Source organism: Octopus sinensis, linkage group LG7 (genome assembly GCF_006345805.1).
Source record: "Octopus sinensis linkage group LG7, ASM634580v1, whole genome shotgun sequence".
In the NCBI taxonomy this organism is placed as follows: Eukaryota; Metazoa; Mollusca; class Cephalopoda; order Octopoda; family Octopodidae; genus Octopus; species Octopus sinensis.
In genome coordinates, this window is record NC_043003.1 from 106954866 (window position 1) to 106979865 (window position 25000).

At 39.1% G+C, this 25000-nt stretch overlaps 1 protein-coding gene across 1 annotated transcript in view; it reads right to left on the bottom strand.

Moving 5' to 3' along the window:
- Positions 1-1332: 1332 nt before the first annotated feature.
- Positions 1333-25000, bottom strand: part of LOC115214331 (heparan-sulfate 6-O-sulfotransferase 3-B-like) — a 55594-nt gene continuing 31926 nt past the window's right edge. Inside the window, exon 2 of the mRNA XM_029783514.2 lies at positions 1333-1996. Within this exon, the coding sequence (XP_029639374.1) occupies positions 1381-1996 (616 nt within the window). The 3' untranslated portion in view covers positions 1333-1380. The remainder of the gene's footprint in view (positions 1997-25000) is intronic.

The window sequence follows — 25000 nt, forward strand, 5'->3', positions numbered from 1 at the left end:
TTCATAAAATTCACAAGATCCGATTTTTCCGTCAAATTCAGGTAAAATGGAGGAACCAAATCTGAAAAAAAAATTTTTTTTAAATCACATTTTCAAAATTTCATTATGTTATCGCAGTTTTGTGAGATTTGGCTGTTATTTCTAGCATGTGGATAGCCGGCTTGAAGGCCTGTGGGTATGTGTTCTTTTTTTTTCTTTTTATTCTTGTTGAAAAATTGAAATTTTACAAATTTTTTTCAGAATCATAATCAAAAAAAAAAAAATTATTTCCGGAAAAAATGAAAAATGAAAAGGGTGGGGATTGAAATTTTGAAAATGCGATTAAAAAAAATTTTTTTTCAGAATCGGTTCCTCCATAACCAAAAACGTGGGATTCGTAAAAAAAAAAAATCAATATATATCCACTTTACCTGAATTTATAACGGAAAAATTGGATCGTGTGAATTTTCCAAAAGTCCCTTCCCAACGCCCCCAGGGTCATCAGCTTGCATTTTGTTTTTCATATTTGTTTTCCATACACTTATTAACACCCACCAGGCTGGTTAATTTGTTTCGTTTTGTTCCCGGGTGAAGGTCTTTATATTGACCGAAAAAGCTGGGTGAGTTAATGAACCACTTTGATAAACCAAAGACCAAATTAACAGACTTTAAAATAATCACCTTCAGCTCCGTCTCCAAACCAAATAAATCTTTCATTTTCCATAATGTTCTTCTGAAATAATTTTGAAACTACCAAAGAAAGAATAATTTTAGCTGTTATTTCTATACTTTATCACCAAATTTTGTTGGTTTTCTTTTTCTGGATATCTTAGAACACTATATAAATAACTGGACTTTCTCAGATTAAAAACAGGATGTTGCTAGGCCTCAACCCTAGACCATACAAAGATTCTGTGGTAGTTTAATTGGAGAATAATGAAATTACACACACACACACACACATATATATATATATTTATATACATACATATCTGTAATATGCGTACATATATACATGTTGGAGTATAAAGCGCCATTCATTCCTCTGACCATTTCCTTTAGTTGTTTGTCTTAATACATATTCTTAACCTTTGTTTATACCAAATTATATATATATATATATATATATATATATATATAGATATATATATAAATGCACACACATACATATAAATGCACACACACACACATGCACACACCATATTTATTCATACATATACTCTGTTGTTATAAAAGATAAAAGAACAAAAAAAAAAACACAAAATATGTTCGATTGATTAAATGTTTGATTCAATGTATTTCTGTTTGAGTTTTTTTTATTATTATTATTATTATTATTATCTTTCTGATTTATTTTGATTTTTGGCCGGAAATTTTTTCAGTTTGATGGGTGGTCATCAGCTAACCCTCTTTATTGTTCCCTGTCCTGTTACGTTTAGACTTCCTGGAATTCATCTTATCCAAGTATTCTAAACGCCGAAAGAATAAATTTTTTGCAAAATCATAAAATATCATATCTATTTTGTTGAGTGTGGTAATTTGAACAAGTTGGTCCCATGTGAGATTCACTCTGTTGCTACGTGTGTAATTATATTGTTCAAAATCTTCATGAAAATTTAAGTGGAACGTACTTTCAAATAACTTCTGAGATTGTAACTGAAATTCTGTCATTCCAAAGAAAGCCATATTTAATAGATTTTCTTTGGCGCTTTCCAACATAATATCATTTCTTTCTTTCTCACTCATCTCAGTACGATTATAACAATTCACTTTGCTCAAATTGGCAAGCATTCGGACTTGTCTGTTGACGGCCATATTACTTGGGCATTCCAGGAAAGAGTCCAACGAGACGTTGCGCCAGTTACTGCCCTTATAACAAAAGGGTACTTCTTCAAGAGTGGCATCGTTACCATTGCAACGGTAATTGGTTGACTTCCAAGTAGCACCACGAAATACATGCCGCCACTCACTCAGGTATCGATGGACCGGATGACGTAAAAATGTAATGTACTTATATCTACAAAGAGAAAGAGAGAGAGTAGGATATTAGAAATGCATGAAAAACATGATAGAAACATCATGAGAAAAAAAAAAGAAAACACTCGTTTGAAACGAATACAATTTATTAACGAACTGACCTGAAGCATCACTGGTTATATAATACAAAGTAGTCGCCATTTTATGGCATTATTTTAAAATTTAAATTCAACTCCTTTGTAAACATACTTTTAATGAAATAAACTACACTCTTGGAGTGGTTGGCATTAGGAAGGGCATCCAGCTGTAGAAACTCTGCCAGATCAAGATTGGAGCCTGGTGCAGCCATCTGGCTCGCCAGCCCTCAGTCAAAATCGTCCAACCCATACTAGCAGGGAAAGCGGACGTTAAATGATGATGATGATGATGAAACTGTTTTAATTAATTTTGAAAACAAGTATTTGAAGATATTAAATAAAAACAAACAATTTATAGGTTGTTGCTGTTTAACCCAAGGACAGTCTTACTGAAGCTGACCTACGATCAAAGACAATCAACTTGTGACCAACTTGTCTTTTTAGGTATAAGTAAGGCTACATTGCCTAAAATGTCCTTTACTTACTTAAGATGACAGGATGCAATTTGAGGAGAGAGATTTGGTTACTGCTTTTAACAAGTGTAGTGACCACATAGAGGGTCCTTCTGCAATAGTATATTAAATTGGTGTCTAGAACCAAACTTACCCCTCCTGAAAACAGCCCACCTGAGATCACTCCTTCATTCAATAATACAAATTTTTTGTCTATCTCTGAGAATGTGAAATCATGCCAAGACACCGGTGTCTGATTGGCCCTGATGAGGGAATGAGTGTGTTGTTAGGATGAAGTCATTCTCCAGGATGAAAACTAGCAATCTAAAGTTGTGTTCTCATTTAAGTCTGTTGAAAAATGTCAGGAATAGGTGCATGCACACACACACACACACACACACACACACACACACACACACACACACACACACACACACCATACTTGAATTTAAAGTATTTATTTGTCAATTGTCATACAAATAATATAAATGTTGTGTAAGCTCTGCTGGGCTGGACATGTCACAAGGTTCATAGACAACAGGTGGACTTGTGCAATTGTTGAGTGGCATCCAAGGTATTATAAAAAGGCCACTAGGAAAGCCTTCCACAACAATGGGAAGATGGTTTAGTCAAGCAATTTGAGTCAAGGTAGAAAAGAATGGAGCAATCAAGACAATTGGACATCGTGACTAGTGGTGTTTAACAGAATCTGATGATCTGGCCAATACTGTTGTAATATAAATGCTACATATATAAAAGATTAACATCTTCAATTTCATTCCATAGTGAAGATTTGTTTTAACAGGTTTCATGATGATGATGATGATGCATAAACCATAGTGGAAGGTGATGAGTTCACAGAAATGGTCAAGAAATAAACAAAATTCCTGGATACAGCAAGTTTACAACTCAGGGAAATATTGAGCTGATTCAATTGACTACCGTTGCTTCCACAAAAGTGAAGCCTTGCAGCTCTCTTTGTGATCAGTATCACAGAAGAGCAGTCTTTTGGAGCATCAGAAATACTCCCAAAGAATGAAAATAATTGACAGCAAATACAATTTAAAGAAGAAAAAAAAAGGCTCAACAAGAACAGATTAACCCTTTTGTTACCATATTCCTGTGCTGTGTTTCTTTCAATTAATTTTAAATATAACAAAGAATTTAGTAAAATAACTTAGTTATCATTCAGGTATTGTTAGGAACATAAATTGTGACTAAAGTTTGGTGGAAGATTTTAAATCAAAACTTATGAAAACAAGACATTTGTACTCAGAGCCAGAGCAGGTTTCATCCAGGATGGTATCAAAAGGGTTAAATTAATCATTTGTTAACCCTTTTGTTACCATACTTCTGTTGAGATGCTCTGTGTTTCTTTCAATTAATTTTAAATATAACAAAGAATTTAGTAGAATAATTTAGTTATCATTCAGCTAGTATTAGGAACATAAATTGTGACTAAGGTTTGGTGGAAGATTTTAATTCAAAACTTATAGAAATAAGACATTTGTACTACACAGCCAGAAGTGGTTTCAGCCGGGTTGTAACAAAAGGGTTAATAATAGATCACTTAACTCTGTAGTTTAGCCTCAGGAAGGTAAACCTTGATTAAAAGGACCTATCCAAATGGTAATCATCCTATATTTTTTTTCTCTTTAAGGTATCCAGGTGTGTATTATCCTAAATGTCTCCTGCACAGGTAAGGCTGTGAGGTTGAGAAACTGACTTCCCAACTATCTGGTTTTAGTTCCAGTGTTTTTCTACAACAGCCCCACCCCCCAAGCTGAACAAAGCCTTATGAATGGATTTAGAAAACAGAAACTGAAAGAAGCCCACTCTATATGTATGTATGTGTGTGTATGTTTTTGTGTGTACCCTTGTCTTGATATCATATAATGGTTGTAAATGAGCAGCCTTGTCATACAAGAGGGATTGTTTCCAGTCTTTTGTGCAAAGCATGCCTAGCCATGAGGAAATATTACTTTGTTTGGAAACAGTTGAGGGTTGGTGACAGGAAGGGCATCCAGCCATAGGAGAGATTTACCTCAACAAATTCTGTCTGACCCAATCAAGCAGGGAAAAGTGGATGTTAACAATAATGATGATCAAAGAATCAAATCAAAATCGATCAACATCAATGGAATTTGTAGTTTTGTGGTACCAATGCCGGTGGCACATAAGAAAACCATCCGAATGTGGCCGTAGCCAGTGCCGTATCGACTGGCCTCTGTGCTGGTGGCATGTAACAAACACCATCCGATCGTGGCCGTGCCAGCCTCGCCTGGACTCTGTGCCGGTGGCATGTAAAAAACACCATCTGAGCGTGGCCGTTCGCCAGCCTCATCTGGCACCTGTGTCGGTGGCACATAAAAAGCACCCACTACACTCACGGAGTGGATGGCGTTAGGAAGGGCATCCAGCTGTAGAAACATTGCCAGATAAGACTGGAGCCTGGTGCAGCCTTCTGGCTTCCCAGATCCCCGGTCGAACCGTCCAACCCATGCTAGCATGGAAAGCAGACGTTAAACGATGATGATGATGATGATAATAGTGATGATGATGATAGCGATGATGACGATGATGATGCGAATGTACGATTTGAAGGAGATCTGGCTACTATTACTTGCAGGTTGAGTGACTGACGTAAAAGCTCCTGCATTGACTTGGGATAGATACAAACTCAGGTTCTAAAAGAAAATCCGACCAACACTATCAGCAATACTGTGAAATTACATTTTCCATTAGAATGGAATACTATGTTAACCCTTTCGTTACTGTATTTCTGTTGAGATGCTCTGTATTTCTTTCAATTACTTTAAATATAACAAAGAATTTAGTAAAATAACTTAGTTATCATTAAGCTAGTGTTTGCAACATAAATTGTGACTAAGGCTTGGTGGAAGATTTTAATTCAAAACTTATGAAAACAAGACATTTGTACAACAGAGCCAGAGCCGGTTTCAGCCGGGTTGGTAATGAAAGGGTTAAACTCTTTCTTGTTCATGCGGTGTGGCAACAGATGGAGCTAAATACACAACAAGGAAAAAGCAAATTTTTTTTTTTTCAGAAGGCGCAGGAGTGGCTGTGTGGTAAGTAGCTTGCTAACCAACCACACGGTTGCGGGTTCAGTCCCACTGCGTGGCACCTTGGGCAAGTGTCTTCTGCTATAGCCCTGGGCCGACCAATGCCTTGTGAGTGGATTTGGTAGACGGAAACTGAAAGAAGCCTGTCGTATATATGTATATATATGTATATGTGTGTGTGTTTGTGTGTCTGTGTTTGTCTCCCTAGCATTGCTTGACAACCGATGCTGGTGTGTTTACGTCCCTGTCACTTAGCGGTTCGGCAAAAAGAGACCGATAGAATAAGTACTAAAGGTGGTGCTCCAGCATGGCCGCAGTAAAATGACTGAAACAAGTAAAAGAGTAAAAGAGTAAGTGATTCTCTGATTGCAATAAGTTATAAGACTCAGCAAACAGGGTCAGTGAGAATTAAATGTCTCCGTCACCCTGTCACCCACCAACGTCAGTGTGACTGCTTCTATAGAAACTAACAAACCTCCAACATGTAATCCAGTACAACGACCTAATTTCTTTCAATTGCATAAAGACAATGGCTTTCACATATCAATGAAACCAACTAGCTAAAGAGTGAAGGGTCAATACCAGTTTCTCAGTTTGCTAGAAATAGCAGTCAAATTCATCTAAAATCTTACTCTATATGTAGGCGTGTCTGTGCGGTAAGAAGTTTGCTTCTCAACCACATGGTTCCGGGTTCAGTCCCATTGCGTGGCACCTTGGGCAAGTGTCTTCTATAGCCTCAGATCAACCAAAGTCTTGTGAGTGGATTTTGTAGATGGAAACTGAAAAGAAGCCTGTCATATACATACATGTGTGTGAGTGTGTCTTTGTGTCTGTGTTTGGTCTCCCCACCACTGCTTGACAACCCGTGTTGGTTTGATTATGTCCCTGTCACTTAGCAGTTCAGCCAAAGAGATTGCTAGGACAAGTCCCGGGGTCAATTCATCAGACTAAGAACTCTCCAAGGTGGTGCCCCAGCATGGCCGCAGTCTACTGACTGAAACAGGTGAAAGACATGCTTTGAAGAAAGGAAGAACATATCAAGTGATAGGTCGGCTCAGTCAAGGCTTAACAGGAACCAAACAATTGAAAGACTTGGATGGAAACCTTTCTAGTTTCATGAATAACACCATAAACAAAATGACCCCACAAAAGGCTGAAATTCTTTTCAGGGCCAGCTTGGCTATTTGCTGACTTTTTATTCTGTTAACCAAAAAGTTAACTTCAATAACTGTTAATCAGTTAATTGCTAATGTAATTGAAGTTATCGGTAAACCATTAACGTTAATTTTTATTATAGAAAAAAAACTCATTTTTTGTTCTAAGTCCACCTAAAAACACATTTAAAAAGTGCCAAAACTGTAAAATCCGTTAACTTCAATTGAATTGAAACCAACAAAAGTTAACTCAAGTTGGCTTGAGTTAACGGAAGTTAAATGTAATGGAAGTTAATTAGTCTGATAATGATTTCCAAAGTTAACTTAAAAGGTAATCGTTAATGAAAATGTTGACTTTGTTAATTAACAATCACTGGATTAATGGTTTGGTACCCAAGTTTGTGTATGTGTGTGTGTGTCCCACTAACACTTGGCAACCGGTGTTGGTGCATTTATGTCCCCTTAACGTAGCAGTTTGGCAAAGAGACCAATAGAATCAGTACTAAACTTAAAAATAGAGAAGGAATGAAGAAGATTCATTCCACTAAAAGATTCTTCAAGGCAGTGCTTCAGCATGGCCGCAGTCTAATGACTGAAACAAGTAAAAGATTAAAAAAATATTCTCCCCCCCCCCTCACCTATGATCCCCTTTGATTGCTATTCTACTCTGCTGGACCCCTGTAGCCATTCAATGCTTAAAGAGGTCCCATAATATTTTTATAATCAATTATTATTGGGAATTGTATTAAAAATAAAACTGTTGAATATTTTCTGTATTGTAAAAGTATTTCCTAATTTTAACAGCAAAATCTTATGCAGACCCCCAAAGGCCAACTGGACCCTGCTTGGAAACCACTCATCATCATCGTCGTTTAAAGTCTACCTTCCGTGCTGGCATGGATTGGACGGTTTGACTGAGGTCCGGCAAGCCAGGAGGCTGCACCAGGCTCCAATCCGATCTGGCAAAGTTTCTACAGCTGGATGCCCTTCCTAACGCCAACCACTCAGAAAGTGTAGTGGGTGCTTTTTAAGTGCCACCAGCACAGGGGCCAGTCAGGCAACACTGGCATAGACCATGCATAAATGGTGCTTTTTAAGTGCCACCAACACAGGGGCCAGTCAGGCAACACTGGCATAGACCATGCATAAATGGTGCTTTTTAAGTGCCACCAGCATGGGAGCCAATCAGTCAGTTAGATAGCTGTGTGTGTGTGTGTGTGTGTGTGTGTGTGTGTGTGTGTGTGTATGATGGTTTTTGTACAGTTCCTATCTCACCAATTCCAACCACTAAGTACAAGTCAACTGATGACCATAGTGGAAGAGACTGGCCCCCAGGTACCACACAGCTGGACTGAACCAGGATCATGTTTAAAATAAACTTCTCACTTGCCCCAAACTTGCCTCTGCCCAGGATTGACCTGGTGTGAACACTAACAACAACAACAACAACAACAACAACATCCTCTCATTGTATGTTTCATTACCACCACTTCACAACTCTTTGTATTAATTGAAATGTTAACTTAATTGCTTTTAATAGCTCTAAGTAGCTTTTAAGTATATCTACTTAGCTGAAATTTAATCCATTCATGACCAAATCTCTGATGAAATACATTATGGATTTCAAAGAATTCTCAAAAATAACCAAGAATTTGGAAAGATTTTGTAAAAAAAGATTTTGTCATTAGTAAACTAGTGTATAAGGCCGAATGACTAGCATGCTTAACATTGAGTTCAATCAGGGACAACTTTGCCATGCATCCTTTCTGGGCCAATAAAATAAGTACCCGCTGAACACTGAAGTCAATGTAACTGACTCCCCCCCACCCCCGAAATTGCTGGCCTAGTGCTAAAATTTGAAGCCATTATTAAACTGGTGTTTGGAATCTAATTCCACATCATCATCATTTAATGTCCGCTTTCCATGCTGGCATGGGTTGGATGGTTTGACTGAGGTCTGGCAAGCAAGGAGGCTGCACCAGGTTCCAATCTGATCTGGCAAGGTTTCTACAGCTGGATGCCCTTTTAATGTCAACCACTTCGAGAGTAGTGGGTGCTTTTTATGTGCCACCAGTATGAGGGCTAGTCAAGCATCACTGGAATCGACCACACTCAAATGGTGCTTTTTACGTGCCATCGGCATGGGAGCCAGTCAGGTGGCACTGGCAACAACCATACTCAAATGGTGCTTCTTATGTGCCACTAGCATGGGAGCCAGTCAGGTGGCACTGGCAATGACCATGCTTGAATAGTGTTTTTTACGTGCCACTGGTACAGGTGCCAACCCAGCCATATCTGACCCAATCAGTTGTCACTTTGAAAACTATATATTTCGAACAGGAATTTAACAGCACCACCTCTAGCCGAACAATTATTCTGTGCTGATGAAGGGAAATAACCCAGAAACTGCAATACACAGATATTGTTTTGAGCTGAGTTGGGGTGCTAGATTCCCTTGTTCGGAAATATAAGGACACAGATCATGTCGTATAACCAGCTGGAGATGATGTCTCCCGGGGCTAAATTACAGCAACATTCGTCCTAAACCAGGACTGCCATGTTATGTTGGCAAACAATCTTTACTAATAATTTATTTATTTATTCTTTTCCCTCAGAATTTTTATTCATCTTTGATTGCTCTTTCTTTTGTAGTTTCAACTTTCACCCCCACCTCTTTATTAAACTCCACTTCGTTTTTAACATTTATCATTTATCACAGAATTTTTTTCCTAAATCAAACTAAAAACTACAATTAATCGTACACAAACATAAATATATTCATTTATTCATTTGGCTCTCATTGTGCTTTGTGGCACTTGAGACGGCAGCAAGATCATTCCACCTGCTAACACTTGAAGCATCCTTGACAGCTTATTCCATTGTTAACCCTCAGCGTTTAAGATCTTTTGTCATTGTTCTCCACCACTTTTCCTTTGGTCGGCCATATCTTCTTTTACCAAATACTCAAACAATCCCATGAATGGCACTCATCTTTGTGCATACTGTTTGTTGACTTTGAAAAATCTTTCAATAGCTTTCACCGACCAACATACATACATACATGCATACACACACATACATACATACACCCCCCAACACATACATACACACACATACACATATATACACCCCCAACACACACATACATACATACATACACATACATACACCCCCAACACATACACACACACACATCCCAACACACACACACATACATACATACATACACACACATACACATACATACACCCCCAACACATACACATACATACACACCCCGACACACACACACATACATACACTCCCAATACACACATACATACACCCCCCAACACACACACACATACATACACATACATACACACACACACATACATACACATACACACATACATACATACATACACACACACACATACATACACACCCCAACACACACACACATACATACACTCCCAATACACACATACATACACCCCCCAACACACACACACACATACATACACATACATACATACACATATATACACACACACACACATACATACATACATACACACACATACATACACCCCCCAACACATACACATACATACATACACACGCATACACATACATACACACACACATACATACACTCCCAATACACACATACATACACCCCCCAACACACATACATACACCCCCCAACACACACACACATACATACACGCATACATACATACACACACACATACATACATACATACATATTAATTACTGGTGAAGGCTGCTTTATAGGGTTACCCCGGGTTTCTCGCCATAGAGGGTATCTTTATGGCGAGAACCTCAGGGTAACCCTATAAACCAGCCTTCACCAGTAATAAATATAGACTGCTCTACTTCTTACAGAGTGCAGCTTCTCCGAATTTATGTTTTTATAAAAAAACAAAAAAAAACAATATATATATTCCTTTACTTGTTTCAGTCATTTGATTGAGGTCATGCTGGAGCAGTGCCTTCAGTCGAACAAGTCAACCCCAGGACTTATTCTTTTAAGCCTAGTACTTATTCTATCAGTCTCTTTTGCTGAAGCACTAGGTTACGGGGATGTAAATGCACCAGCATCATTCGTCAAGCGATGGTAGGGGGGGGGGACAAACACAGATACACACCCACAAATATACACATACATATTTACATATATATATATATACGATGAGCTTCTTTCAGTTTCCATCTACCAAATCCACTCACAAGGCTTTGATCTTTGGTCGGCCCGATGTTATAGAAGAAAACACTTGCCCAATGTGCCATGCAGTGGGACTGAACCCAGAACCATGTGGTTGGGAAGTAAGCTTCTTACTGCACACCCACACCTGTGTCTATATATATATATATATATATATATACACACACACACACACACAAAAAAAATATATATGAAGGCGTATGCCCTTGTGGTTAGGGTATTGCACTCACAATCTAATGACCATGAGTTCAATTCCTTTACCAAGCAGTACATTGTGTTCTTGAGCAAAACACTTCATTTCATGTTGCTCCGGTCCAACTGGATGCTCTGCTTGTCACCGATCCTTGCCTGTTTCTAAATAAGGAAATATTTCTCTATGGCTGGACATGTTTTCATGGAAGATCAAAAGTGGGATGAAATGCTTGTATGATGGTGAAGTCCATTTACAACCACCAAGCCAGGCCAAGACAAGGAGAAACACACACACACACACACACATGATGTGCTTATCTACCAATTCCATTCTCAAGGACTCTCATTGAACACTGTAAGAAGTAGAGCAGTCTATATTTATTACTGGTGAAGGCTGGTTTATAGGGTTACCCTGAGGTTCTCGCCATAAAGATACCCTCTATGGCGAGAAACCCAGGGTAACCCTATAAACCAGCCTTCACCAGTAATTAATATGTGTGCATGTGTTTGTGTGTGTGTGTGTGTATGTATGTATGTGTATGCATGTATGTACACTACCGTCAGAAATTAATTAGCACCCTTGATTTGCTCACCATGAAGCATGGTGGGGGTGGTCTGATGGTCTGATGGTTCAGCTACAGTGGTGTTGGGCGGCTCTATGCCGTTGAAGGCAACATCAACGCAGCAAAGTACGTTGAGATAGTATGGGATACCTGTTTGGTGGCGAGGAGTACGTGCTGGCCAGTCACCTGACCTGAACCCTATTGAGAACCTCTGGAGTCGATTGGGTAGGGATTTGAATGTGCAGCAATACAGGAACCAACACGAGCTGTTTGGGGCACTTCTTGCTGCATGAGGGGCCATCCCTGCACAGTACCTGCAGGCACTCATAGACAGCATGCCGACCCGCGTAGCAGCTGTCATTGCTGCCAAAGGAGGAGCAACAAGATATTGACTAAATTTCACAATTAATAACAATTATGTGGTGTGCTGGGATATGTTTTAATAAATTTTTGATTAAAAACGAGTTCGTTTCTGATAATAAGTTAATTAAATTAAGAAAAGGTAAGAAAATGTAGAAATTTGAGAAGTGCTAATTAATTTCCGACGCAAGTGTATGTATGTCGGTCGGTGAAAGCTATTGAAAGATTTTTCAAAGTCAACAAACACTTGCCCACGTGGTTGGGAAGAAAGTTTCTTGACCACACAACCAGGCCAAAAATGGTATGAAATGAACAATGAAAAAGAAGAAGAAAAGAAAAAAGAAATGAAAACAAAGGTAAAAATAAAAAACCTGAAGTGAATTTAATATTAAGCTGTGTGAGTTTTTATAATCCAGTCTCACATCCAATGGACATTTCTAGAGGGAATAAATACTTTGTCTAACTCTTACCTGCCCTCATAACTGCAATGCTCATGTGGACCACCTCTCTTTTTATTGCCTATATGCTGCCCTCCCCCCACCATCCCATACCTGCCACACACCCTGTCACTAATTAAGGTAAAGAATTTGAAATGATCAATAACTGTCATCGAAGGACAATGATTATGGGAGAAGTGGGGTGGGGTGGGGGTTGTAGAGTAAATGTTATAGAGGGGGAGAGAGAGAGAGAGGGAGGGAGAAAGAGATAGATAGACAGCTATATATAGAGAGAGAAGGAGAAAGAGATAGATAGATAGCTATATAGAGAGAAAGAGGAGAAAGAGATAGGTAGATAGCTATATATAGAGAGAGAGAGGAGAAAGAGATAGGTAGATAGCTATATATAGAGAGAGAGAGGAGAAAGAGATAGATAGACAGCTATATATATAGAGAGAAGGAGAAAGAGATAGGTAGATAGCTATATATATAGAGAGAGAGAGGAGAAAGAGATAGGTAGATAGCTATATAGAGAGAGAGAGAGGAGAAAGAGATAGGTAGATAGCTATATATAGAGAGAGAGAGGAGAAAGAGATAGGTAGATAGCTATATATAGAGAGAGAGAGGAGAAAGAGATAGATAGACAGCTATATATATAGAGAGAAGGAGAAAGAGATAGATAGATAGCTATATAGAGAGAAAGAGGAGAAAGAGATAGGTAGATAGCTATATATAGAGAGAAAGAGGAGAAAGAGATAGGTAGATAGCTATATATAGAGAGAGAAGGAGAAAGAGATAGGTAGATAGCTATATATAGAGAGAGAGAGGAGAAAGAGATAGATAGACAGCTATATATATAGAGAGAGAGAGAGGAGAAAGAGATAGATAGATAGCTATATATAGAGAGAGGAGAAAGAGATAGGTAGATAGCTATATATATAGAGAGAGAGAGGAGAAAGAGATAGATAGACAGCTATATATATAGAGAGAGAGAGGAGAAAGAGATAGGTAGCTATAAGGATAAATACATAGAAAGAGAGAGAGAGAGAGAGAGATACAGAGAAGTAGATAGAGAGAGGGAGGGTAAAAGAGAAAGATAGATAGCTGTATAGATGAGATGATGTTAACGATAATAGACCAGGTGAAGATTCCAGTAAAAATGGAAATACTGATCATTCACCTGTCAATGGCTGCTCTTACTGTTAACAACCAACTTGCGACAGACCCGGCTTCCAAGATACAAAACCAGCTTGATTAAGCTATTCATATTCAAATTGGAAAGTTGCTATTTTAATTTTATGGAAGAATTTTAAAAATTATACTCCAAGCACCAACCTATGTAAAAAGTTGCTTATCTTATTTCATATCAAAACACATAGTTGATTACAAAATTTTTCCCCTAATTTACTAAAATATGCATATATTGCATAAAAATATGGTACCAAGGTATGAATGTGTGGTTAAGAAGATTACTTTGCAACGAAATGGATTTCACTTCAGTGCCATTCCAAGTATCTTCCGTTATAGCTCTAAGCCAACCGAATACCTATTTCTCTACTACCCACAAGGGGCTAAACACAGAGAGGACAAACAAGGACAGACAAATGGATTTAGTCAATTACATCCACCCCAGTGCGTAACTGGTACTTAATTTATCGACCCCGAAAGGATGAAAGGCAAAGTCGACCTCGGCGGAATTTGAACTCAGAACGTGATGGCAGACGAATTACCTATTTCTTTACTACGCACAAGGGGCTAAACACAGAGAACAAACAAGGACAGACAAATGGATTAAGTTGATAATATCGACCCCAGTGCGTAACTGGTACTTAATTTATCGACCCCGAAAGGATGAAAGGCAAAGCCGACCTCGGCGGAATTTGAACTCAGAACGTGATGGCAGACGAATTACCTATTTCTTTACTACGCACAAGGGGCTAAACACAGAGAACAAACAAGGACAGACAAATGGATTAAGTTGATAATATCGACCCCAGTGCGTAACTGGTACTTAATTTATCGACCCCGAAAGGATGAAAGGCAAAGCCGACCTCGGCGGAATTTGAACTCAGAACGTGATGGCAGACGAATTACCTATTTCTTTACTACGCACAAGGGGCTAAACACAGAGAACAAACAAGGACAGACAAATGGATTAAGTGATAATATCGACCCCAGTGCGTAACGGTACTTAATTTATCGACCCCGAAGGATGAAAGGCAAAGCCGACCTCGGCGGAATTTGAACTCAGAACGTGATGGCAGACGAATTACCTATTTCTTTACTACGCACAAGGGGCTAAACACAGAGAACAAACAAGGACAGACAAATGGATTAAGTTGATAATATCGACCCCAGTGCGTACTGGTACTTAATTTATCGACCCCGAAAGGATGAAAGGCAAAGCCGACCTCGGCGGAATTGAACTCAGAACGTGATGGCAGACGAATTACCTATTCTTTACTACGCACAAGGGGCTAAACACAGAGAACAAACAAGGACAGACAAAGGATTAAGTGATAATATCGACCCCAGTGCGTAACTGGTACTTATTTATCGACCCCGAAAGGATGAAAGGCAAAGCCGACCTCGGCGGAATTTGAACTCAGAACGTGATGGCAGACGAATTACCTATTTCTTTACTACGCACAAGGGGCTAAACACAGAGAACAAACAAGGACAGACAAATGGATTAAGTTGATAATATCGACCCCAGTGCGTAACTGGTACTTAATTTATCGACCCCGAAAGGATGAAAGGCAAAGCCGACCTCGGCGGAATTTGAACTCAGAACGTAGCGGCAGACGAAATACAGCTACGCATTTCGCCCGGCGTGCTAACAATTCTGCCAGCTCGCCATCTTAAGCCAACCGAATACCTTGCAAGTGAATCTGATGGACAGAAACTCTGTGGAAGTCTGCCACATACATGCATATCATCATCATGGGTTGGACGGTTTGACAGGAGCTGGCCAAACTCCATCAGCCTTTGTTTTGGCATGGTTTCTACGGCTGGATGCTCTTCCTAATGCCAACCACTTTTTGCAGAGTATACTGGATGCTTTGTATGTGTTTTCTTATGTGGCATTGGCAAACATGCTTTCAACGTGGCACCAGTACAGGTGCTTTTTACATGTGTGCTTCTGTGTTCCCCCCACCCCATTGTTTGATATCTGGTGTTGGTTTGTTTACATCCCTGTAACTTAGTAGTTCAGTAAAAGACACTGATGGAATGAGTACCAAACTTTGAAAAAATTTGCTCCTACTAAAATCCTTTAGGCCCCAGCATGGCCACAGTCCAATGACTGAAACAATCAATAGATAAAAGACAGCAGAGCTAAATTTAAGTTTTTATCTAAAATTCAACAGAAGAAATACTAAAATGGTTTCCGACATAACTTGCTGCTGTGATCACCATCATCATCATCATCATTGTTTAGCGTCCGTTTTCCATGCTAGCATGGGTTGGACGGTTCTACTGGGGTCTGTGGAGCCAGAAGGCTTCATCAGCCCCAGTCAAATCTGGTAAGGTTTCTACGGCTGGATGCCCTTCCTAACGCCAACCACTCCGTGAGTGTAGTGGGTGCTTTTTACGTGCCACCCGCACAGGTGCCAGACAGAGCTGGCAAACGGCCACGAACGGATGGTGCTTTTTATGTGCCACCGGCACGAGGGCCAGGCGAGGCTGGCAACGGACACGAAACGGGGCGGTGCTGGCAACGGTCGCGAAACGGAAGGTTCTCTTACATGCCACCGGCACTGGTAACACATCTGCAATTTCCATTGATCGATTTCCATTCTGATCCTCACTTGCCTCAACGGGTCTTCACAAGTAGAGTTTCGACATGCCACCGGCACTGGTAACACATCTGCAATTTCCATTGATCGATTTCGATTCTGATCCTCACTTGCCTCAACAGGTCTTCACAAGTAGAGTTTTGTGTCCCAAGAAGGGAAGGTATGCATGGTTTTGGAATAACACAGGTCACAGAACAGCAAACTAAATTCCTTTCACAGTTCTATATTTAAGAGATGAGGAATTATTTACATTATTTACATTTGACAGATATTTGTCCTCATCTTGTTTGTTGTTAGCACAACGTTTCGGCTGATATACCCTCCAGCCTTCATCAGGTGTTTTGAGGAAATAACATCAAAAAATACCTTAGGAATGAGAACCCAGGTTTGAAATTTCCCCCAAGACACCTGATGAAGGCTGGAGAATGTATCGGCCGAAACGTTGTGTTAACAACAAACAAGATGTCAAATGTAAATTATGTAAATTCCTTTCAGTCCTTCATTTCTGTCTCTAATTTGACTTAAATCCAGCAAAGGTCAACTTTTGATTTTCACCCCTCTGGGATTATTAAAATAATTAGCCGGAATTAAATTGGTTCAATTAACAATTTTATTACCCATTTCTTGCTCTAACCAATTTATGGTTTCAATCCAAAGTAAGAAACTATTTTGTTTTGGCTCTTGTTTCAGTCATTTGACTGTGGCCATGCTGGGGCACTGCTTTCAAAGGTTTTAATCAACCTCAGTACTGCTACTCACAAAACTTTGATCAGATTGGCCTATGGCATATGCCAAATGGTGCCATGTAGTGGGACTGAACCCAAAACCACACGGTTGCAAAATGAACCTTTTAACTGCCCAACCATGCTTTTTATTCTTTTTATTTGTTTCACTCATTTGACTGTGGCCATGCAGGAGCACCACCTTCAGTCGAACAAATTGACCCCAGGACTTATTCTTTGTAAGCCTAGTACTTACTCTATTGGTCTCTTTTGCTGAACCGCTAAGTTACGGGGGATGCAAACACCAACATCAGTTGTCAAGTGATGGTGGGGGGGACAAACACAGACAAACATATATATATATACGACGGGCTTCTTTCAGTTTCTGTTTACCAAATCCACTCACAAGGCTTTGGTCGGCCCAAGGCTATAGTAGAAGACACTTGCCCAAGGTGCCATGCAGTTGGGATTGAACCTGGAACCATGTGGTTGGTAAGCAAGCTACTTTATTTCATTCAATTTGCCATCAAGGCATTACATAGAAGTAGTAGCTGCAGGCTGGACAATAACATTAATGAGATGAATGATGAAAAAAAAAATGGTATTAATGAGGGAAGGCAGAAGACGCTTGCCGATCTCTGCTTCTCTAAAACATTGTTCTTTTGCAAAACATAGAATTTGGGGTAATAAACCTCTTACTAATGTTCCACTGGACACAAGGTCCTTACAATGAGGCACTAAGCCTCTTACCAAAAATAACACAATGTCCTTATAAATGAGACACTAGACCTCTTACATTTTCTCTAATGGGCCATATGCCTTTCAGTATGAGGCACTCAGCCTCTTAATTTTTACTATTTTCCACCCTGCCAGCACCTGAGCAGGGCGCCTTAATTGGAAGCAGAATACATTTTCTGGGAAGAAGTTTATTACCTTGAAAAGATCCGTGACTGAGCTGACCTCCACAGCTACCTGCGGAGGCCATCCAGGATCTTTAATGTAAGTTAAGTCTCCTCCCCTGGCAAACTTTTTAGTAAACTTTCCCACTGCCTCTCCCCTGCAGAAGAAGACCAAAATTTCCTCCTCCACAACTTCCACCGTCGGTGGCACAATTCCCACCGACAGGGCTTCGGAACATGTCGGCAGTGTATTAACTATCGGCACTGCCCTGTTTTCTTCTTTTTCCTCCCCTTTGCTACGGAGGTGGTGTAGTTCCTCCGCTTTAACTGTAACTGGTACTTATTTAATCGACCCCGAAAGGCTGAAAGGCAAAGTCGACCTCGGTGGAATTTGAACTCACAACGTAGCAGCAGACGAAATACCTATTTCTTTACTACCCACAAGGGGCTAAGCACAGAGAGGACAAACAAGTGGATTAAGTCGATTATATCGACCCCAGTGCGTAACTGGTACCTATTTAATCGACCCCCGAAAGGATGAAAGGCAAAGACGACCTCAGCGGAATTTGAACTCAGAACGTAATGGCAGACGAAACACGGCTAAGCATTTCGTCCGGCATGCTAACAATTCTGCCAGCTCGCCACTTTCCCTAAACTACATACCTCTCTCTCTACATGTGTGTGTGTGTCTTTGTGTTTACCATTGTCTGGACAATATGTGAAAAACATCTCTTGCCATGGCAAAATATTTACCTGGATTGGTTATGAGCAGAGGTTGGCAACAGGAAGGGCATCTGTCCATAAAAAAAATATCTGCCTCAAGAACAGAAAAGGTGACGTTTGATAATGGATAGAGAGTGGGGGAGAGGAGAGGGAAGGGAGAGAAATAGAGAGGGAGGGAGGGAGGGAAGGAGAGAGTGACTGTATTAACCCCCTCCCCTCAAATCATATAATTCTAAAAGAAGTGGAAACAAAACCATCACTAATTACAACTAATGTGGCTTGATGTTTCCATTCTTCTCCATGAATGTTAATCGTTAGGTACACCCTGCATGTATAAACCTACATTAAAAATGGGTGTTAATGTTATAGTAATATTAATTAACAGGAGAAATTGCTAAGAATTCCATAAATTGTTTCTGCTAAAGAAAGATGATAATAAATCCTGAGGACAAAATGAGTGAGTCATCAGTCATCAGTCAAAGATGAATAAGCATTTTCAGTGCTTTAATTCCTTATGAATTTGGAATTAATGGAACAGAACAATGTCAGAATTCTTAAGTCAGTTTCACAAACACACACACGCACACACACATGCCTGCTTGAGTTCGTATGCGTCTGTGTGTGTGTGTGTGTGTGTGTGTGTTTAAGCTTGCTAATTTCAATGTGAATATTTCAATCATGTAGGTTATGTATGTATATATAGGTGCAGGAGTGGCTGTGTGGTAAGTAGCCTGCTAACCAACCACATGGTTCCGGGTTCAGTCCCACTGCGTGGCATCTTGGGCAAGTGTCTTCTGCTATAGCCCCGGGCCGACCAATGCCTTGTGAGTGGATTTGGTAGACGGAAACTGAAAGAAGCCTGTCGTATATATGTATATATATATATATGTATGTGTGTGTGTGTGTTTGTGCGTCTGTTTGTCCCCCTAGCATTGCTTGACAACCGATGCTGGTGTGTTTACGTCTCCGTCACTTAGCGGTTCGGCAAAAGAGACCGATAGAATAAGTACTGGGCTTACAAAGAATACGTCCCGGGGTTGATTTGCTCGACTAAAGGCGGTGCTCCAGCATGGCCACAGTCAAATGACTGAAACAAGTAAAAGATAGTAAAAGAGTATACATAAATATATACACACACACACATATAGATATACAGGGTGCAATGGATAAATTGTTGCCATTTTATATTTTTAATTTCACACACGCCCATTGTCCCTTGCAGTATAGACCCTCCCCATCACTTAGAAGTGAGAACTTTTCCTTTTCCTTTCTTCCTGTTCCTTTTTTTTTTTTTCTTTTTTTCTTTTCCTGTCTTGCAAGTTACTTGGCAACTTCCGAAGTGCTCGTGGCATGGAAAAACAAAAAGGGGGCACCTAGTACATACTGCCAAGTGGCTGGCATCAGGAAGGGCATCCAGGTGTAGAAACCATGTCAATGCAGACACCGCAGCCTGATGCAGCCCAGCAGCTCACTGGATCCCCCCAAACCATTCAACCCATGCCAACAGAAGACTGCTTGTATGACAGTGACACTCATTTACAACCATCACATGATATCAGGACAAGGGTACATACACACACATACATATGCCATCATCATCATCATCATTATTTAACCTTTTAGCATTTTAGCATTTTAAACCAACCATATAAAACCCAAATATTCAACCTGTTTTGTGTTCAAACCAGCTAGGATCCTGCCTCTCACACCAACCCGATACTGTCATTCCAGAAATATACAATCACACAACTGAAATCTCAAAGCTACAATTCTATATTTAAGAGATGAGGAATTATTTACATTCTTTACATTTGATGGATATTTGTCCTCATCTTGTTTGTTGTTAACCCGTTTCAGCTGATATACCCTCCAGCCTTTACCAGGTGTCTTGGGGAAATTTCGAACCTGGGTTCTCATTCCTCAGGTATTTTTTTATGTTGTTGTTGCTGTTATTATTATTATCATTATTATTATTATTATTATATTATTATTCAGGTCCTGAAGAACTGCTGGAGATTCCGAAGTCATCTGGGGGCGATGGTTGAAGCCAATGGCAATTTTATTAAATAAATATACTCTTTATTATTTCAAGATATTTTAATGTAATTTTGGTAAATATACCTGTTAAAATGAGATGTCAGTGTTATTTTCATATTTAGACAACAATTTATTCACTCCACCCTGTATATACTCAAATACATGTATGTATATATATATACACACACAATATTTGTGTGTGTGTATACATATATATACATACATACATACTTAATATTTATATATTATATATATACACACAATATTTGTGTATACATATATATACACACAACATATATACATACATATATACTTAATATTTATATATTATATATATATACACACACACAATATTTGCGTATACATATATATATACACACACACAATATATATATATATATATATATATATATATATACACACACACACATAATATATATATATATATATGTGCATAATATTTATAAATACATACATACTTATATTAAACACACGCGCACACACACACACACACTCACACACATACACATATCACACACACCTATGTTGGTAGCATGGGAAGTTAAGGATGTCGAAACCAATCTTTAAATACAGTTGGACATTTATTCAGCTTGGCGTTCCCTCGTTTCTGCCAATGCATCAACCACAAGCAATGTTTTATGGCTAATAAATGTATTAGTTTTGAAACCCAACCACTGAGATCATAATACAGTTTGTCACATTTCCTCTTCAACAATCTACTCCAATTCAGTGAAGTGTAGTTATGCAGGATATACATACTTGAATAGTTGACTCCATTCGCTGTGACTATACAGAGAAAGAATTTCTACTAAACTTACCCACGCCCTCAACATTGATAGAAGAGAGAGAGAGACAGAGAGAGAGAAGGAGAGAGAGGATTTCATACAAATGAAGATGTAGATGGAAGACGCTGTACATTAAAAGATCTGTGGAATGTTCTTAAATTATCTGCCATTGTTGCAAGTCCATTTGAAAGCTGACCAATCTGCTCACACAATAAATGATATTGTGTCGATATTGATTTTGATTTGAAATTCATAGGCATTACAGTTAAAAAGTGATAAAGATCACTACACACATAAAGCGAACATGTTTTATTCTGTGCAATCCGATTTACATCTTGCTACAATGATGAAAAACACTGTTCCTTATCAGGAATTTCAGCAACTGTTTTTGTTGATATTGACAGATGCTAATCACAAAACTATTTACTATGTAAATTTTTACTAGTTTTCCTCCTGTTTCTCTTATAATAAAATCGTCGTCATCATCATTATCATCATCATCATCAACAACAACTTTTATTAGCCACAAGGGTCCAAGATGTTGGGGATAGTATTGAGAACAAAGCATAAAGGAATACTGATTGCTTTTCTTTTCCACAGAGGAATTAGAGAAGGGACAATGTTATAAAGACCAATTGTAATAAAATATGCAAGTTTAATCATTTCTAACAGAAATTTTGGGAAGTTTTCAGTATTCTTTAATACTAGCTGGCCCCTTGGAAGTCTTCAGTATTCTTTAATACTAGCTGGCCCCTTGGAAGTTTTCAGTATTCTTTAATACTAGCTGAATCCTTAGAAGTTTTCAGTATTCTTTAATACTAGCTGGCCCCTTGGAAGTTTTCAGTATTCTTTAATACTAGCTGAACCCTTGGAAGTTTTCAGTATTCTTTAATACTAGCTGGCCCCTTGGGAGTTTTCAGTATTCTTTAATACTAGCTGAACCCTTGGAAGTTTTCAGTATTCTTTAATACTAGCTGGCCCCTTGGAAGTTTTCAGTATTCTTTAATACTAGCTGAACCCTTGGAAGTTTTCAGTATTCTTTAATACTAGCTGGCCCCTTGGAAGTTTTCAGTATTCTTTAATACTAGCTGGTCCCTTGGAAGTTTTCAGTATTCTTTAATACTAGCTGAACCCTTGGAAGTTTTCAGTATTCTTTAATACTAGCTGGCCCCTTGGAAGTTTTCAGTATTCTTTAATACTAGCTGAACCCTTGGAAGTTTTCAGTATTCTATAATACTAGCTGAACCCTTGAAAGTTTTCAGTATTCTTTAATACTAGCTGGCCCCTTGGAAGTTTTCAGTATTCTTTAATACTAGCTGGACCCTTGGAAGTTTTCAGTATTCTTTAATACTAGCTGGCCCCTTGGAAGTTTTCAGTATTCTTTAATACTAGCTGAACCCTTGGAAGTTTTCAGTATTCTTTAATACTAGCTGGCCCCTTGGAAGTTTTCAGTATTCTTTAATACTAACTGGCCCCTTGGAAGTTTTCAGTATTCTTTAATACTAGCTGGCCCCTTGGAAGTTTTCAGTATTCTTTAATACTAGCTGGCCCTTGGAAGTTTTCAGTATTCTTTAATACTAGCTGAACCCTTGGAAGTTTTCAGTATTCTTTAATACTAGCTGAACCCTTGGAAAACCCAACAGATGCAAGGTTTTTTTTTTTAGCTTTTAACTTTTTATTTACCCCTTTAGCAACCACACAGACAAACAGACAAAGACGGGTGATTACAATACCCTGCTCTTGCTTATGCACCCAGGGTAATGAAAAGTCAGTGAAATGGAGGAAGGACTAGATTTAATTTCACCAGAGTATAAATATCTATAATGGTGATACTTATGAATCGACTCACATCTGCATGTGTATAGATCAGTGGTTTTCAACCAGGGTTCTGTGGAACCTTAGGGTTCCGCCAGTACAGTCCAGGGGTTCCGCAAGAAGTTACAAAACTGCTAAAATCGGCAGTAATTTTTAATTTTCCTGTGCAGATATGTGTGCATAAGACTATTAAATTATTGCACAGGGGTTCCCCGAGCCAGTGGAATGTTTCCTTGGGGTTCCGCTCCAGCAAAAAGTTTGAAAAGCACTGGTATAGATCATGGTATACCTATGCACATAGACATGTGTGGGTACATATATATATGCAACTGTTTGTGTGCATGTGCGTGTATGTGTGTGTGTGTGTGTACAGTGATGGATTCAAGGGCTTCGTTTGTTTATGAGTTGATTTCTTAATTTCAATGGAGTATAAATTACCTAGAATGGTGATACTTAAAAAAAAATAATAATTCAATTAAAAAGCATGGGTATGGAACGCTTTGTAAGCCACACTATAAGTTGCAGGAAAATCTATCTGCACCCAGGGTGTGCATCACCCCCAGCCTATTTCATTTTCATTAGTACTGAATTACTCTGCTCCTTCCTTAATTTTTCCTCCTTCCACTCACATTCTTGAAACCAATATTATTAGTGCTACCATAAATAAATATAAAACAAATTTTCCCTTTCCCAGGTTTTGCTCCAAACATCAAGATTCCTCTTATTCTTCCCTTCAACCCAGAAACATTTTTCAGTTTGCAAACTTAACAGCAAGTATGGCTGTGTTGACAAGAAGATTGCTTCTCAACCATGCGGTTTGAAGTTCAGTCCCACTGTGTGGCACCTTGAGCAAGTGTCTTCTACTATATATTTCTTTACTACCCACAAGGGGCTAAACACAGAGGAGACAAACAAGGACAGACAAACGAATTAAGTCAATTACATCGACTCCAGTGCGTAACTGGTACTTAATTTATTGACCCCGAAAGGATGAAAGGCAAAGTCGACCTCGGCGGAATTTGAACTCAGAACGTAACAGCAGACGAAATACAGCTACGCATTTCGCCCGGCATGCTAACGTTTCTGCCAGCTCGCCACCTTACTTCTATTATAGCCACAGGTTAACCAGTGTCTCGTGAGTGGACATGGTAGACTGCCTTTGCTGATTATAATGAATTCTAAAACTACTCACAAGACAACAATCTGGACATCAGCAGAAATCAAGAGAGAAAATGAAAGCTGATTACACACCCCCAGTATTTAACTGGTATTTAATTAGTGACTTTGAAGCAATGAAAGGTGAAGTCAATCTTGATGGGATTTGATCCCAGAGCATGAAGCGTATGGCAGTTTATCTGCCTTTCTACTGCCTTTGATGTCTATTGTTTATCTTCTGTCTTTCACTTGCTTCAGTTATTGAACTGTGGCCACGCTGGAGCACTGCCTTGAAGGGTTTAATCAATCAAATCAACCCTAGGACTTATATTTTTAAGTCTGACACTTAGTGACATTTTTTTTTGCTAAAATGACACTAGTTAGAGGGACATAAACAAACCAGCACCAGTTCTCAAGTAGTGAGGTGAGGACAAATGGCCACACAAAAACACACAAGCATGTAGATACATGATGGCCTTCC